The sequence below is a fragment of the Blennius ocellaris genome (assembly GCF_963422515.1).
Source record: "Blennius ocellaris genome assembly, chromosome: 7".
NCBI lineage: Eukaryota > Metazoa > Chordata > Actinopteri > Blenniiformes > Blenniidae > Blennius > Blennius ocellaris.
In genome coordinates, this window is record NC_137656.1 from 1,732,916 (window position 1) to 1,749,470 (window position 16,555).

The window sequence follows — 16,555 nt, forward strand, 5'->3', positions numbered from 1 at the left end:
AATCACTTCCTGTAACTCACCTCCTGCAACAGGAGCAATTTAAGGAGTGGCAAGTACAAAAAGCTGCGACTCATCTATTAAAATACCTCGGAGAGCGTAATCTTTGACTCTCGCTCTCTTTCGTCATCGGTCCAGCGCTGGACATTCTGTCGCTCAGACTTCAGGTCATATGAAAATTCATCTGCAAAACTTGTTTGGCAGGTTGAGATACGAGCCACATCACACCTCCACTGTCTCTTCCTTTCGTTGGCTCCCAGTCAAAAATTTGAATCGACTTTAGTATGTGAAGTGTCACTTCCTGGGTGTGGCGTGGTCCGAGCCCTCAACTATACTACTTTTCAAACTTTTACTCTGTGTTTTAGGAAATTCTTGTGTTTTGTTTACAGCAGTTTTTTTTTTTTTTTTTGGTTTTTAAATCTGTGACTTTACGGTTTCATCCCAGATAGACGATTCCCATTTCGACGACTCATTATAATAAGTGAATTATTTGTAACATTTCAGTGACCTTAGATGAATGGTAATGTATATTTTTACTCATAAAGACACATAGTTTAAAAGAAAAAAAAAATAAAGAAACATATTTTTGTTTTTTTTATAAAGACACATTAAGTAGCTCAACAATGACCAGGGAAAGAAAAGAACAGATAAAAAGCCAGGAAATAATTGTATTAATTTAGAAATATATTTATCGCATTGGTCAAAAAATGCAGCACCAAGATGAAAAAAATTTTAAAAATAAAATTAATTCAGAATTTAATCTGTGAATCAAGCTACACAATAGAACATGTGTTTTTAGTCCGACATTGGGACGCGGCTTTTTATGTATTTTTTGGGGGAAATGGGAATCGTCTATCTGGGAATCGTCTATCTGGGAATCGTCTATCTGGGAATCGTCTATCTGGGAATCGTCTATCTGGGAATTGTCTACCTGGGAATCGTCTATCTGGGAATCGTCCAACTGGGAGTCGTCTAACTGGGAGTCACCTATCTGGGAATCGTCTAACTGGGAATCGTCTAACTGGGAATCGTCAACCTGGGAATCATCTATCTGGGAATCGTCTATCTGGGAATCGTCTATCTGGGAATTGTCTACCTGGGAATCATCTATCTGGGAATCGTCTATCTGGGAATCATCTATCTGGGATGACACCGACTTTTCCGTTTGATTTGGCTGATTCAGAATTTGGACTCTGTGGTGTAAAAAAAAAAACAACAACAAAAAAAAAAAGAAGAAGAAGAAGAAATCAAATGAGATTTAAGTTGATTTTACATGCAGATGGTTCTGATCACATCCGTCTACAATGGAGGTGTGTCCATTGTCACACCTTGAGTGTGTGTGTGTGTGTGTGTGTGTGTGTGTGTGTGTGTGTGTGTGTGTGTGTGTGTGTGTGTGTGTGTGTGTGTGTGTGTGTGTGTGTGTGTGTGTGTGTGCGCGCGCATGCGTCTTCCAACTGGAGCACGTCTCTGTGAAGACGTTGCTGCAGGTCCTGTGAGTTCCAGTCCTTATATAGTCAGTGTGGAGCCGCAGCAGCAGCAGCAGCAGGAATCTGGTCCCGTCAGGGGCCCCGCACCGCGGGTTTGGCCTCGGGAGGTTCAGGTGTGACATGCAGAGACCTGCAGACCAGGCCGGAGCTTCCTCCAAGGCTTCCAAGGCTTTCAATCCCTCCACCCCACCACCCCACCCCACCACCACCACCACCACCACCCCTCATAATAATCCGTCTGTCCGTCCCGTCCTTATCGCTCCTCTGTCCTCTCACCTGGACCGGAACCGCAGAAAGCCTCCACCTACTGGTTCAGCAGGTTTCTTCCTGGTTTTCCTTTCCAGTCACTTCTGCTTCCTCATGTTGGAATTGTTGCGTGTTGCTCTGTATTAAAAAAAAAAAAAAAAAAAAGCAGTGTTGTGTAAAAGCAGTGTTGTATTTGGTGCTAAACGAATAAAGTTGCATTGAATTGAATGTTGCATTGAATTGAATCCCTGGAGAAAAAGTGGAACTGATCTTTGACGTCATGTGGGGTTTTTTTTGTGTGTGTGTAATTTACATTTCATTAAAATCTTGGATGCCGAGGGTGAATATTAAATTCCGCTCAGGCAAAACGTTGCAGGTTCAAATAGTTTCCAATGCAGGTGAGTCTCAGGTGAGGGTCTCAGTGTAAACGAGCCCAAAACACATTCATTTAATACAGACGAGTCTTCTCCACCTCGCTTCTACAACAACCCAGTAAAGTTTAATTCAAGACTTTCAGATAATCGCAGCCAGTTTTTTTGTTGTTTGTTTTTTTTTCTTTCTTCTTCTTCTTTTTGACAGGAGCCCTAAAAAGGAGCCAAACAAGCGCACCTCTGCAGCCCGCAGCTAATCACAGGCCTCCCATTCCTGCAGCCCCCCCCCCCACCCCCACCCTGCCGCACGAGACGGATGCCCCCAGCGGCCAATCGGGACGCGAGCTGCGCTCACCTGCGGGAGCCTGCACACCTGGGCCAATCGGCGCGGCTCCTGTCACAACCTTGCCTTTTATGGAGACGCGCCGCAGCCTCGCGAGCGCGGATATAAAAGCCGCGCGCCTGGCGCTGGTGATGCTGCATTCAGGTACACCTCCGGGGCAGAGACACACCTGCGGGACTTCACACCTCCGGACACAGACCCACAACTCACCTGCACAGGTAGGAGGGCGCAGCCCCGGCTGCCACTTTGGTTTCCTCCTCTCTCTCTCTCTCTCTTTTCTTGAAGTTCACTCCGGCTCTTTCTGCATTAAAAACTAGAGCAAGTCTTCAAATATGCAGCTGGTGCTGTTTGTAATGTTGTTTTTTTGATAAAATTAAATGGGTATCTGAAATTATTATTTTAGATTGAAGCAGGAACTTGCCTTTTTTTTTCCTCTCCTTCTCATAAATGGGTTTTATGTGTAAATTGGATGATTTATACCGATTGGGGAATAATTGATTACACCATGGATTTAATCTGTGAAAGGGTTAATCTCAGGATAAATTTGGATAAAATGTACATTATACACCATTTGAAATCTGACCACAGTGAAAATTACAGCCTGGAACCAAAATTACATTGTTCCAGGCTGGTCTGTGGAGTGAGTGAAGTCTTTATTCCACAGAATCTACAAAGAAACGCAGTTCAAACACTTAAAGAGAGGGTGGGTGGGTCCAGGCAGTTTGAGGGAGGGAGGGAGGGTTAACGACTGGCAAAATTGTTTTTTCTCTTTTGTTTGCTCGGTTTTAAAGTTCCTCCATGTCCCTGTCTCTTTCAATGTGAGCTCAGTCGATGTTCTCCATGTTCAGTGGCGTTTAAACCCAACAAGAGCTTGAGCAGCAGCTCTTCATGGTCGTTTATCTCGGCTGGAACGTTGAATTTCAGTATTTAGTGGCGTCGGAATCCGCCCGCTCGGTCCCTTCCTGTACACGCTCCTGTCGGCTTGGATTTCCATGATTACACAATGACAGGCGTAAACTTTTCCAGTGATTGACACTTCCAGTCAGATTCCCGGTCCCGGTGTGTAGCTCCGCCCCCGGGTGTCTCGGCAGGAATGTTTGACGCTGTCCAAACTTGTCTGAAGGGCCTCTGTGCTCACAAAGGTTTCCAGCTCGCGTCAGACCGGTTGTGACTGCTGGTGCCCCGCCCAGCCGGCGTCTCGACAACCGGGCGGGTCTTTAATAGAAACCTCTCCTGCTTTCAGACATGGATGAAGACATCGCCGCCCTCGTCGTTGACAACGGCTCCGGTATGTGCAAGGCCGGTTTCGCCGGGGATGATGCCCCGCGAGCCGTCTTCCCGTCCATCGTGGGTCGCCCCAGGCACCAGGTAAGAACCCCCCCAAAAAAAACATGGTACTGCTGTTTCTCAGCACCGTGAGGTACCAGACTAAAGGTGTGTATGTTTTTCAGGGTGTGATGGTGGGAATGGGACAGAAGGACTCCTACGTGGGAGACGAGGCCCAGAGCAAGAGAGGCATCCTGACCCTGAAGTACCCCATCGAGCACGGCATCGTCACCAACTGGGACGACATGGAGAAGGTGAGCGAGGTTTGATGTGTGCAGCTGGTTTCTGAGGCTCGGTGCTGCTAAGAACAGGACTTCAGACCGTAGTCAGTCTCTCAGTCCAACTTGACTTAAAACTCCTTGAGAAGAGGATTTGGTGGTTGGGGGGGGGGGGGGGGGGGGGTTGTACATTCAGTTGTTTTCATTAGACGGAACAATCCATAATGTGTCTGGAGCTCAATGGTCTTCATCAGATCCTGCATGAAGGTCCAGACACGTTTGTTTGAAGTTCTGTCTTCAACATTAATGGAGAGAAACTTGATGTGTTGAAGCTCTTCCAGAACGGTCCAGGCTGAGCCAGCACAAAGTTTTCATTGAACACTTTAATATCGGGACATTTTCAAATTGCAGTTGTGCAAAATGGGATAAAAATCAGGACGCTTTAATCTTGCCTTGTAATGAACAAGTTGAACATGGTGACGATCTTCAGTCTGAACCTCAGACCAATTCCTGATGCTGAATGACCCCAGCATGAACCGTTCCACCCACAGACACTCGAGTCGTTGTGTTTTTACGAGTCAAAAGTGGGATTTCAGTGACTCTAACCTGCCTCTGTCACACAGATCTGGCATCACACCTTCTACAACGAGCTGCGCGTTGCCCCCGAGGAGCATCCAGTCCTGCTCACCGAGGCGCCGCTCAACCCCAAAGCCAACAGGGAGAAGATGACCCAGGTGTGTTCAGGCCCTCGGGTGGCAGCGGTTCACAAAGTGAAGCCTTTAAATGCGCTTCGTGTGGCGCCTCAGCTGACGTGGTTCCTCGTTTCAGATCATGTTCGAGACCTTCAACACTCCCGCCATGTACGTCGCCATCCAGGCCGTCCTGTCCCTGTATGCCTCCGGTCGTACCACAGGTGAGAACCATGTCTACCTCTGCTGGAACATCAGGAAAATTACATTTTCTAGTGGCTGGTGGTCCAACGCCCTCCTGCTCAACACCGCAGAGTGTTAGGAATGTCCTCATTAAGCTGAGTTGAAACAGGAACCGGTTGGACCTGAAGAGGCCACCTCTCAGTCTGAGCAGCATCTAGTGGGCATCAAAGGAACTGCATCGGACTCGTGAGGTGGTGTTGATTGGAGCTTTTGGTTAAAGGAGGTGCGTGGGTTTGCTTGCAGGTATTGTGCTGGACTCCGGTGACGGTGTCAGCCACACTGTGCCCATCTACGAGGGCTACGCTCTGCCTCACGCCATCCTGCGTCTGGACCTGGCTGGCCGAGATCTGACAGACTACCTGATGAAGATCCTGACTGAGAGAGGCTACAGCTTCACCACCACCGGTACTGCACACGTCCACTGGTCTCTCTGTTTCCGCAGGAGTTCCTCCTTTCTGACCCTTCACGGTTTCTGTCCCTCTGCCCTCCAGCCGAGCGTGAGATCGTGCGTGACATCAAGGAGAAGCTGTCCTACGTGGCCCTGGATTTCGAGCAGGAGATGCAGGTGGCATCTCAGTCCTCCAACCTGGAGAAGAGCTACGAGCTCCCCGACGGGCAGGTCATCACCATCGGCAACGAGCGTTTCCGCTGCCCAGAGGCTCTCTTCCAGCCTGCCTTCCTCGGTGTGTATGCAGACCGGATGTAGGGTGTCTCTGGGGGGGGGGGGGGGTTGATGATTTATTGAGTTGGTTTAATGACTTGGTCTCCTTTTCAGGGATGGAGTCGTGCGGAATCCAAGAGACTACTTTCAACAGCATCATGAAGTGCGATGTGGACATCCGTAAGGACCTGTACGCCAACACCGTGCTGTCCGGCGGCACCACCATGTACCCCGGCATCGCCGACCGCATGCAGAAGGAGATCACGGCTCTGGCCCCTCCCACCATGAAGATCAAGGTACATGTTTGGCCAACCCGGGTTGGTTGTCCTGTCGTACGGACCACGAACAAACTCATGTCTTGGGGTTTGGTCTAAGCTCTTCTCTCCTCCCTCCTCCAGATCATCGCCCCCCCAGAGAGGAAGTACTCCGTCTGGATCGGCGGCTCCATCCTGGCCTCCCTCTCCACCTTCCAGCAGATGTGGATCAGCAAGCAGGAGTACGACGAATCCGGCCCCGCCATCGTCCACCGCAAGTGCTTCTAAACCCCCCCCCCCCCGCTCCCCCGGGCCTCCTCCTCCTGACCCACCGAGGGTGGGAGTGGGCAGGGCAGGAGAACCTGCTCCTCAGCACCTCCATCCAGCTGAAACGTGTCCTGTGTCAAAAGAAGACGGCCTAAAACCCGACGAGTCCGGCGCGAGGTTTAATCTGGGCTAAAAGATCCTCAACAGACATTTTCCCGCGGAGCCGCCGCGCCACTCATCACGTCTTCTCCTCGTCTGTTTCATTTCTGTATGAATACACAATAAAATGTCAACGTTTGTTTACAACCGTCGTGACGTGCGTGTTTTCTGCAGATCGAGGCGGCACTGCCTCGCAGTCTAGTTGTTGCAACGCCCTCGGTTCTGACACTGCAACACCTAAACCACTCTTCTTCTGACGGTAAATCAAAGATTAAACGGCATTGGAGGGAAAAGTCTGAATACCTGTATTGACCAGGAGCAAAATTCAGTCTTCATTGGTGAGCTATTGCTCAGTTTTGTATTGATGAATAAGTTTAGTTGTGGTTTTTACACTTTAATGTATAGATCTCTTAAACTCTATTTTAGTTTCCTCTTGAGCGGTTACAACTTCATTTCAGCCTAAAATTGTGGCATTTTTAAAAACCTTCCCTCAGACCAGGTTTTCTTTAACTATCCTACAGTAACTTATAAAAAACAAAGTTGTCATACTACTTTCCAAGGCAAACATGCAGCGTTCATGTCCGGTGACGGAGGAGGCAGAGTCGGCTGGCAGCCCTCCATCACGCTCCTTCCTGGTCAAACGGCCCTCACGACGTCTGGAGGTGGGGTTCTTTCATCTACTCTCTTTTGTGGAAATGTCATGTTTTACTTTATGGCTTATTTGTCTTTGTAAACTGACTCGCCCCCTTCAAATCAGCATTAATGCTGTGAACCACTTCTTTTTCATCTCCTGAGTGTAAATGGGTAATTTAACGCACGTCATCAATCAGGCAACGTTTCGTTGTTGCATTGGCGCCATCGTCTGGTTTGCTGTGGAACTGCAACACAAGCAGTAATCTTGTTTAAATTCATTGGAGTACATTTTACATGTTTCAGCACGCACATTTTTTTTTTCCCCCCTGAAATTGTTTAAACTCGAATGATATAAATTTGATAATCGTTTTTGTCTTAACATTTTTAGATTTTCCTAATTTATTTTTGAAAGATTTGGTTTAATTATCTTTCATTGCTTTCATTGTTTTCATGTTTGTTTCAAAAGCTCTAGAAACATTCTCACATAATCTGGAGATGGATTTTCTACAGTAGTTTAAGGTTTACCGTTCATACTATAGTGAGAAAACTACTGTTTACCATAGAATAAGGTCCACTGTGAATTTCTACAATATATTTATTACTGGTGTTCATACAGTATTTTATTAATAACTGCTTATTGTACAACACTTTGCTGTTTGAAAAAATATATATATACAGTAACTTCCCAGAAATACAGTAAATAACTGGATTTCACAGCAAATTTTAACAGTACTTGATGCTATATGCCCGTGAGTAAAATTGAATTAATTTGAATTTTCCCAACCATTTTCTGAACATGTTAAATCCAAAATACAAAGATTTCAGTCGATAAAACACATTTTATTTGAGTGTTACATGCTCATGTGAGAAATTATTTTACAGGAATGTGTGTGTGTGTGTGTGAAGGCGTCAGGAGAAGCTCTACAGCAGCCTGCAGGTTTTCTCCTTCTCGGGCTTCTTTTCAGTCGTCGTTGCAGAGCCGCTGCCTGCGGCCGCCGCCGCCGCCTCTCCTCTGCCGGCTACAAAATGCACAGCTTTCAATCCGGAACGTGACGTTAGATAGACTGGATCAACTGCGGCATGCGAGAGTGAGCGCCAAGCGCAAGAGGCACCAGGCAGAGAGGGGGGGTACCCTGCACGTGGGGTGAGGGTGGGGTCCCAGGGTCCCGGGGAGGGGGTTGAGGGTGGAGGGTTGGGGTGGGGGGGGTGGGGGGTGTCCACATTTTGGCGGGCTCACCTCCCAGCAGATAAAATCCAGCTTAGCAGGCTGAAAGGCAAAGACAGTTTTGTCCCTCTGTGACTGAACCTGCAGCAACTGAACGGAGTGAACAGTGAACCCTGCATGCAGCCCACACTAGTGCAAAGAAAAGTAGATCCTGACCCCCCTCCCCCCAACCCCCCACCCCCCCACCCAACATCAACATCGAAATATAACCTCGTCCCGTACGATAAAGCAAAAGAAAGATTAGATCCAACAAAAACAGCTTTCAACATGTTTTGGCGTCGAGTTTTAAAGGTAAACAAACTTTTTGGGCGACAACGTGGATAAAAAGTGACAGACGTTAAAATAAACGCATGAAAGCAGAAAGTAAATGACTGAATAAGTACTAATTGGATATTTTATGTACATTTCTGTTGAGGAAACACAAACCAAGTCGCACATGCAAGTTGTTTTTTTTTCCTCTCTTGGGGAAATCAAGTGAAGTTGTATTTTCATTCACTGTTTCAACATAGTTGAGGTGAAGTTTACGTTTTTGTCTGTGTTTATTTATTTATCTATTGGTTTGTGTGTACATGTGTATTTTACTAACGTTTCGCAAAAACTATTCACTCGAACTGCATGAAATCTTCAGAGATCACATGTCCCTATCTAGAGGACGATGCCATTAATTTCTGAGAGCGACGGGGTCAAAGGTCAAGGTCTAGGTCACGGAAACCCAGTCAGTTTTTACGCCCACTGATATCAGAGTAGGGAATTGACAACGGATCACTTTGGTCATGGATTGACAGCGATTTGGATTAAAACTCCACAGAAATCGTTTTTTGACCTTTCCGTGACCCAGACCTTGACCTTTGACCCGATTTCTCTGAGAATTTAATAGAACCGTCCTTCAGATGGTGACAAATCCTCCCTGAAGATTTCATGCACTGCGGGTGAAAAGTTAGTAAAATGCACGCATACAAACCAATAAATAAGCTAAATAGATGGATAGATAAACAAATATAGAAATACATACATAAATGAATAGATAAATAGCTAAATAAATGAACAAATAAAAAATAAATACACAAATAAAAGAATATAAATAAATGGATAAATAGATAAATGGATAGATAAATGAATAAATAAATAATAAATAAATATAAATAAAAGAATAAAAATAAATAAACAAACAAATAAATACGCAAAAGATTATAAATAAATAAATAAATAGATAAATAGATAAATAGATAAATGAATAAATAAAAGAATTAATACATAAAAGAATATAAATAAATAAATCACACTTGACTTGCCCCAGGAAAACAAGGTTGCTTGTTTAACTTGGTCCAATGTCTGTTTTTTGGCTATTTGATAATTTATAAATGTGTCTTCAGGCATTAATGGAATAAAAAGAAAAGAAGAGAAAAACTATCATCTGATACACAACAGGAGCTGCAGACTTGTACCTGCAGAAGCTCAGTTAAACTTGATCCACGTCCAACACGGACCAACCGTCCCACTCTGCTGGAGAGCTCAGTTTTTGCTGCATCTTTTAAGATTTCCAGAAGAAACAACCCCCCCCCCCCCCCCCGCCCCTGCTCCCCCAAAACACGCTCAAACTGCCTCGACACCTTACCTTTTGGTAGAACGTTGTCCTGGAAGAACCCGGGGTTGCTGATGTTCCCGGCCGGCCGGTACTGACCCACCACGAAGGCCTTCTTGCCGTCGGTGGCCATGCCCACGCCCAGTTCTGTGCTCGACTTCCACACCACCTGAGTGAAGTGACCTGCGGGACGAACGGTGCACCCGTCATCAGCCAGCGACGGCAGGGTGGGGGTTAGGGGGGGGGGGGGGCACCGATACCAGTGCCAGGTATCGGGCCGATACTGTAGCCCTCGTACTCGCTGAGAGCTCCCAGACCCAACTCGACACCAGCAACTTAATCACCATTGGGACCGGTAGGGTTTCGCCAAATGTCGCTCACTTAGTTTGAAGTTCCTCGACCAGAATCAAGACGCGAAACGGGAGAACATTCAGGAAAAACAGTTTTAGCCGTTGATATCCATCTCGATTACGTTGTCAAATTCCTCGTCACACTCATATAAACGCGTCTTTTCTATTCTCGAGGCTTGAAAACTCATTCTTCGAGAAAGTTTGGCTTTTTTGGTCAGTTGCAGCTGCAACGCCATCGTTAGTGTCCCAGGAACCCTTGCAACAAGTTTCCCCAAGAGGACGTCAGTTAGCAAATCATACATGTATAGTGTGATGGGCACAAATTCGTTTTTTTTTTTTTTTGGCAAAAATATAAACTTTGGCACAATCGATTTGGACAACTGGGGGTTGGAAAGTGTGGTAATGGTCTTGTTTATTCCCTGTGCAGAAATGTGACCCTTTATGGGAACGTTAAAAAGAAAAAAAATTTCAGTGGAGAAGCTTTTTAACTGCTCAACATGCAACTCCGAGCAGTTCTACATGCTACATGCTACATGCTACATGCTACATGCTACATGCTACATGCTACATGCTACATGCTAAAGAGTTTCAGGGCTCACACAGCGGCGGCGCTACATGACAAACATGATAACAGTCGTTCCTCCCGCTCATGCGCCTGTTAAAACCAACATGGCGGACCCGCGGTGGGACGAGGCGCCGGCTGTGTTCTAGTTTTATCGTCCACATCGGGAGTTTAATAGTTGAGAATCTTCCCTGAGAGCGTCTGATTCATCATCAGCCCACGAGAAAGTCGGGTTCTCTCGGTTTTTGTTCACATTTATTGCGTATCGTTCTGTGCACATGTCTGTGTAGTTTCATTGCAAAAACAAGCAACAGCGCCCCCCCGTGGCCCGGCATACTAACTACAGCATTGTCTGACGCTACACTTTTTTTTTTTTTTTAAACAGATGAGTTTTTGTCACGTGAAACGTTGTCGTGCAAATCGGGGGCAGTGACACCAAAACGAGGGCAGATTCAGCTAATTTCTCACCTCTGGAGTTTTCAGAAATACTTTTCGCTGAACTTGTTTTAAGTAGTAAAAGAGAAAAGTTTGCTCTGGTGGAGACGTACCTCCCGCCTGTGCATGTAGTGTTGATGCAGAGGCTGTGCTTACTGTGTGTATATATATATATATATATATATATATGTAAAATATAAATGAGCCTTTATGGCATTTAGTAAGTTCTCGTATTGATACTCGGTATCGGCAAGTAGCCCAAGGTGAGTACTTTTCTTAGTGCTGCAGAGGAACATACCGGAGATGCAACGATTATTCTCACATCACATTCAAAGTGTGCATCTGTTTTCTTTGCGTTTTACCAGTGTTGCCCTTAAATCCAGGACTGCTGAAGACGTAATCCTTGATCTCGCTGTACCAGGAATCCACAGCTTCTTTCCCTGCAGGCACACAGACGTAAAAAAAAATATAATTAAATGTAACATGACTCAAATAAACGCGAAAATGAGAAGGTGGAGTCTGCAGCAAAAACAACGTTTGACTAAACAAGAGTCTGGGAGGGTTGATGTCAGCGGCTCTGGTGGTGTGATAGGAGAAGAAAACATCTGTATCACCTCTTTTACATATATTTATATCTATAAATCTCTCTCTATATATCTATATATATAAAACATCACAGATTCTAATGATTTGATCAAAATGTCCAGACTCGTATATCCTGGGAGGCGTGCGGAGAAAGGCAGCCTCACCTCAGATTGCATAATCTCACATAATTCCAGATAAACTGGGTGTGGAGGCTGCTTACCATCAGTGCCACTGACAGACGCGGTGCAAAAAAAACAACCTGGAATATTATTACAGTGTGTTTGAAGGTACTGAGAGGCTGACTGAACCGTCAGGATGCCAAAAAAAAAAAAAAAAAATCGAAACTAAACTAACCTTTTCTAAAGAAAGAGTTAATAAATGTGACTATACAAACAGTACAGTACAACAGCAGTGCTGCTCTCTCTCTCTCTCTCTCTCTCTCTCTCTCTCTCTCTCTCTCTCTCTCTCTCTCTCTCTCTCTCTCTCTCGCTCTCTCTCTCTCTCTATCATCTATATACAGATGTCTCAGTTTCTGCAGATCTTCTATGTTTATACAATTTCTACATTTATAATTTCTACACTTGCGTTTATTCATATGTGTATATTTATTTATATCTAGCTATACAATTTTTTTTATACTGAAGCTTCTGTGACTCGTTGAACCCTGCAACAAGATTTCCAATGTGCCTGGAATCTTTTTTTTTTTTTCTAAGCACAAATGGTGAATGAAAATCCTTGAATCCTTGAAAGTCCTTGAGAAAAAGACAAAAAAAAAAGAACTCCGCAAAAATATAATTTTAGTTTTGGGATGATATTTACGAGAACATGGGTTCTGAACCTCAGTGTGAACCTGAACGTGGCGGCAGGTTCAGATTAACCACACCGACCTGCTGCAAGGAAACAGACGTTCACCGCCACTTCCTGCCTTCGCTTCCTTTTCAGTTTGAAAGGTGTCGCCTATAAAACGACGTTCCAAACTCGGGGTGGGGGGGTTAACTCTAACCCTAACCCGTCAACTCTAACCCTAACACTAACACTAACCCAAACCTAACCCTAACCCATCAACACAAACCTGTCAACCCAAACCCATAAACCCTGTCCCTAACCCTTCAACCCTAACCCATCAACCCTAACCATTCAACCCTAACCCGTCAACCCTGTCCCTAACCCTTCAACCCTAACCCTTCAACCCTAACCCTTCAACCCTAACCCATCAACCCTAGCCATTCAACCCTAACTCGTCAACCCTGTCCCTAACCCTTCAACCCTAACCCATCAACCCTGTCCCTAACCCTTCAACCCTAACCCTTCAACCCTAACCCATCAACCCTAACCATTCAACCCTAACCCGTCAACCCTAACCCATCAACCCTAACCCAAACTTGTCAACCTAACCCAAACCCATCAACCCTAACCCATCAACCCTAACCCATCAACACTAACCCATCAACCCTAACCATTCAACCCTAACCCGTCAACCCTAACCCATCAACCCTAACCCAAACTTGTCAACCTAACCCAAACCCATCAACACTAACCCATCAACCCTAACCCGTCACCCTAACCCCAACCCATCAACCCTAACCCGTCAACCCTAACCCCAACCCATCAACCCTAACCCATCAACCCTAACCCCAACCCTTCAACCCTAACCCGTCAACCCTAACCCCAACCCATCAACCCTAACCCATCAACCCTAACCCCAACCCTTCAACCCTAACCCGTCAACCCTAACCCCAACCCATCAACCCTAGCCCATCAACCCTAACCCCAACCCTTCAACCCTAACCCGTTAACCCTAACCCGTCATCCCAACCCCAACCCATCAACACTAACCCATCAACCCTAACCCCAACCCATCAACCCTAACCCATCAACCCTAACCCCAACCCTTCAACCCTAACCAGTCAACCCTAACCCCAACCCATCAACACTAACCCATCAACCCTAACCCCAACCCTTCAACCCTAACCCGTTAACCCTAACCCGTCATCCCAACCCCAACCCATCAACACTAACCCATCAACCCTAACCCCAACCCTTCAACCCTAACCCTTCAACCCTAGCCCCAACCCATCAACCCTAACCCATCAACCCTAACCCCAACCCTTCAACCCCAACCTGTTAACCCTAACCCGTCATCCCAACCCCAACCCATCAACACTAGCCCATCAACCCTAACCCCAACCCTTCAACCCTAACCCTTCAACCCTAACCCTTCAACCCTATCCCCAACCCTTCAACATTAACCCATCAACCCTAACCCCAACCCTTCAACCCTAACCCGTCAACCCTAACCCTAACCCTTCAACACTAACCCGTCCACCCTAACACATCAACCCCTAACCCGTCAACCCTCACCCTCACCCACCTGTTAGGTGGACGGACGCCGAGCTGCTCATGTAGAAGACGTTCTCGCCGTTGCTGGTGTTGCTGTGCTGCAGCTTGTTCTGCCGCAGCAGTTGGTCGGCCCACTGCTGAGCGGCGGCCGTCACCTCGTCGCTCAGGGTGAGGGCCGGCACGCCGTGGGCCGCCCTGTAGGCGTTGTGGCTGTCGAGGAACTCCTTCCGAAAGCTGGCGTCTGCAAACAGAGACCCACATCAGGGAGTGACGAGGAGCTCTTAAAGCCGGAGGAAAGGTGCAGCAGGATGCTGTTATGATGGAAACATCGCTAATGGAGGGGGGGGAGGAGGGAGAGGAGGGGGAGGGGGGGGAGGGGGGTTCTTACCTGTCATTTTCTCTGCTGTTAATAGATGCTGAAACCAGAACAACACAAAAAGGCAGTAAGTGATGAGAGAGGATCAGTGATGTGAAGCTGCTCTGTCCTTGACGTCCCGTGAAGACGAGGTCCTCCTGCCGTCTCCACGCCGGTATTTATGTACGTCTTCCTCCGTCACCTTCACATGTAGGAGGAGACAGACGCCCGCCTCTTTTTTCTTTTTCTTTTTTCTTTCTCCTTCCCCTCTCTGTGCCTCTTGTCATTTCAAAACCAGTCAGTTTCTCATGTTTCATGTGACTTCCCCCATTTTTTTTGCATTGTCAATGACTTCCCTGAATTTAAATGTCATCAAAAAAAAAAACAAAACCCAACAAACACAAATATGAACCTGTTTTTCTAGTTCTTTGGAATCTCTTTACCCGGCTCACAACCGACTCTGGTTCGTCTCACGAGTCTAAGGGATTAAAATCACAATTAGATGAGCCGTAAACACACGAAAGGCAACATGCGGCTGTTATGTTCGTTTATCAGGAACAGCTTGTTTAATTATCCACAATGTGTCCAAAACACCCCAAAAAATCCAAATAAGCATTGTTAATATTTAATTACTAACTCCACTGCCAACTATTCTATCAATATTTAGAGCAACGGTGTTCCTTACCGCTCACAGGTAATGGTTAAACTAGGATAATTCACTTGTGTTTCATTAAAAAAAATACCTGTTCAAACTTTTTTTTTAATGTTTCACCACTTTAAAAAGAAATATAATATAAGCAAATAAAGAAATTGTTTTATATTTATGACCCTTTTACCTCCAGTTTGACTGCTGGCTCAAATTGACAAATTGTGATATAAACATGCGGAAATACTGAAAAAATACTTTAAACTATTTTTCCTTGATCTTTAAATCTCAAAACGGGTCAATTTGATCCGGAACATAACAGGAGACTTAAAATCTCTTCAAGCTTCTTAACGTCTCTTAAAGTCTCTTAAAGTTTCTTAAAGTCTCTTAAAGTCTCTTAAAGTTTCTTAAAGTTTCTTAAAGTCTCTTAAAGTCTCTTAAAGTTTCTTAAAGTTTCTTAAAGTCTCTTAAAGTCTCTTAAAGTCTCTTAAAGTCTCTTAAAGTTTCTTAAAGTTTCTTAAAGTCTCTTAAAGTTTCTTAAAGTCTCTTAAAGTCTCTTAAAGTCTCTTAAAGTCTCTTAAAGTCTCTTAAAGTCTCTTAAAGCTTCTTAAAGTTTCTTAAAGTTTCTTAAAGTCTCTTAAAGTCTCTTAAAGTTTCTTAAAGTCTCTTAAAGTCTCTTAAAGTCTCTTAAAGTCTCTTAAAGTCTCTTAAAGTCTCTTAAAGTTTCTTAAAGTCTCTTAAAGTCTCTTAAAGTTTCTTAAAGTCTCTTAAAGTCTCTTGAAGTTTCTTGAAGTCTCTTAAAGTCTCTTAAAGTCTCTTAAAGTCTCTTAAAGTCTCTTAAAGTTTCTCAAAGTCTCTTAAAGTCTCTTGAAGTTTCTTGAAGTCTCTTAAAGTCTCTTAAAGTTTCTCAAAGTCTCTTAAAGTCTCTTGAAGTTTCTTGAAGTCTCTTAAAGTCTCTTGAAGTTTCTTGAAGTTTCTTAAAGTCTCTTAAAGTCTCTTAAAGTTTCTCAAAGTCTCTTAAAGTCTCTTGAAGTTTCTCAAAGTCTCTTAAAGTCTCTTGAAGTTTCTTGAAGTCTCTTAAAGTCTCTTGAAGTTTCTTGAAGTTTCTTAAAGTCGTCCTGCAGTTTGAACAAGCCGAGACCTGAACTAAAGCCTCAGAAGCAGTTGGAGCTCATCTACGCCCCGTAAACTTTGCTGCTCACACCCTGCTAATGCACACACACACACACACACACACACACACACACACACACACACACACACACACACACACACACACACACACACACACACACACACACACACACACACACACACACACACACACACACACACACACACACAAATCACACACAATCGCACACAAAAATCACACAATCACACACAGTTTTTTTTTTTTTTTAATTGCACTGCTCTTTTCTCACTCTTTCCTAAACAGTTTTGCATTTTAATGTTGGTTTTTTCTGTGGAAAAGCAAAATAAGAATTTCATTGTGCAGCAAAACAGGTTTTCACTTGCAGGACAATGAATCTGATGAGTTAACTGATGAGGGTCAAACTCTGTGTCTCTGTAAGTCTTGTC

General features: G+C 45.0%; 2 protein-coding genes across 3 annotated transcripts; one reads left to right on the forward strand and one right to left on the reverse strand.

The window, feature by feature from the left end:
- Window positions 1-2,556: 2,556 nt before the first annotated feature.
- LOC308132525 (actin, cytoplasmic 1-like) lies at window positions 2,557-6,408 on the forward strand. The gene is made up of 9 exons (XM_080499659.1): window positions 2,557-2,662; window positions 3,688-3,812; window positions 3,896-4,024; window positions 4,612-4,722; window positions 4,817-4,901; window positions 5,164-5,325; window positions 5,412-5,603; window positions 5,696-5,877; window positions 5,980-6,408. Exons 2-9 carry the CDS (start codon window positions 3,690-3,692, stop codon window positions 6,121-6,123), a joined length of 1,128 nt encoding a protein of 375 aa, XP_080355785.1. The 5' UTR covers window positions 2,557-2,662; window positions 3,688-3,689; the 3' UTR covers window positions 6,124-6,408.
- Window positions 6,409-7,773: 1,365 nt separating this feature from the next.
- Window positions 7,774-14,491, reverse strand: LOC308132864 (Golgi-associated plant pathogenesis-related protein 1). 2 transcript variants are annotated; one of them, XM_080500047.1, is made up of 5 exons: window positions 14,362-14,491; window positions 14,005-14,214; window positions 11,411-11,488; window positions 9,735-9,884; window positions 7,774-7,913 (listed from the first exon to the last, which is right to left on the reverse strand). In XM_080500047.1, the coding sequence occupies exons 1-5, from the start codon at window positions 14,366-14,368 to the stop codon at window positions 7,816-7,818; spliced, it is 543 nt and encodes a 180-aa protein (XP_080356173.1). In that variant the 5' UTR covers window positions 14,369-14,491; the 3' UTR covers window positions 7,774-7,815. The 2 variants fall into 2 exon arrangements, with proteins under 2 accessions (XP_080356173.1, XP_080356174.1); XM_080500048.1 differs by lacking the exon at window positions 7,774-7,913 and adding an exon at window positions 8,124-8,161.
- Window positions 14,492-16,555: the final 2,064 nt, after the last annotated feature.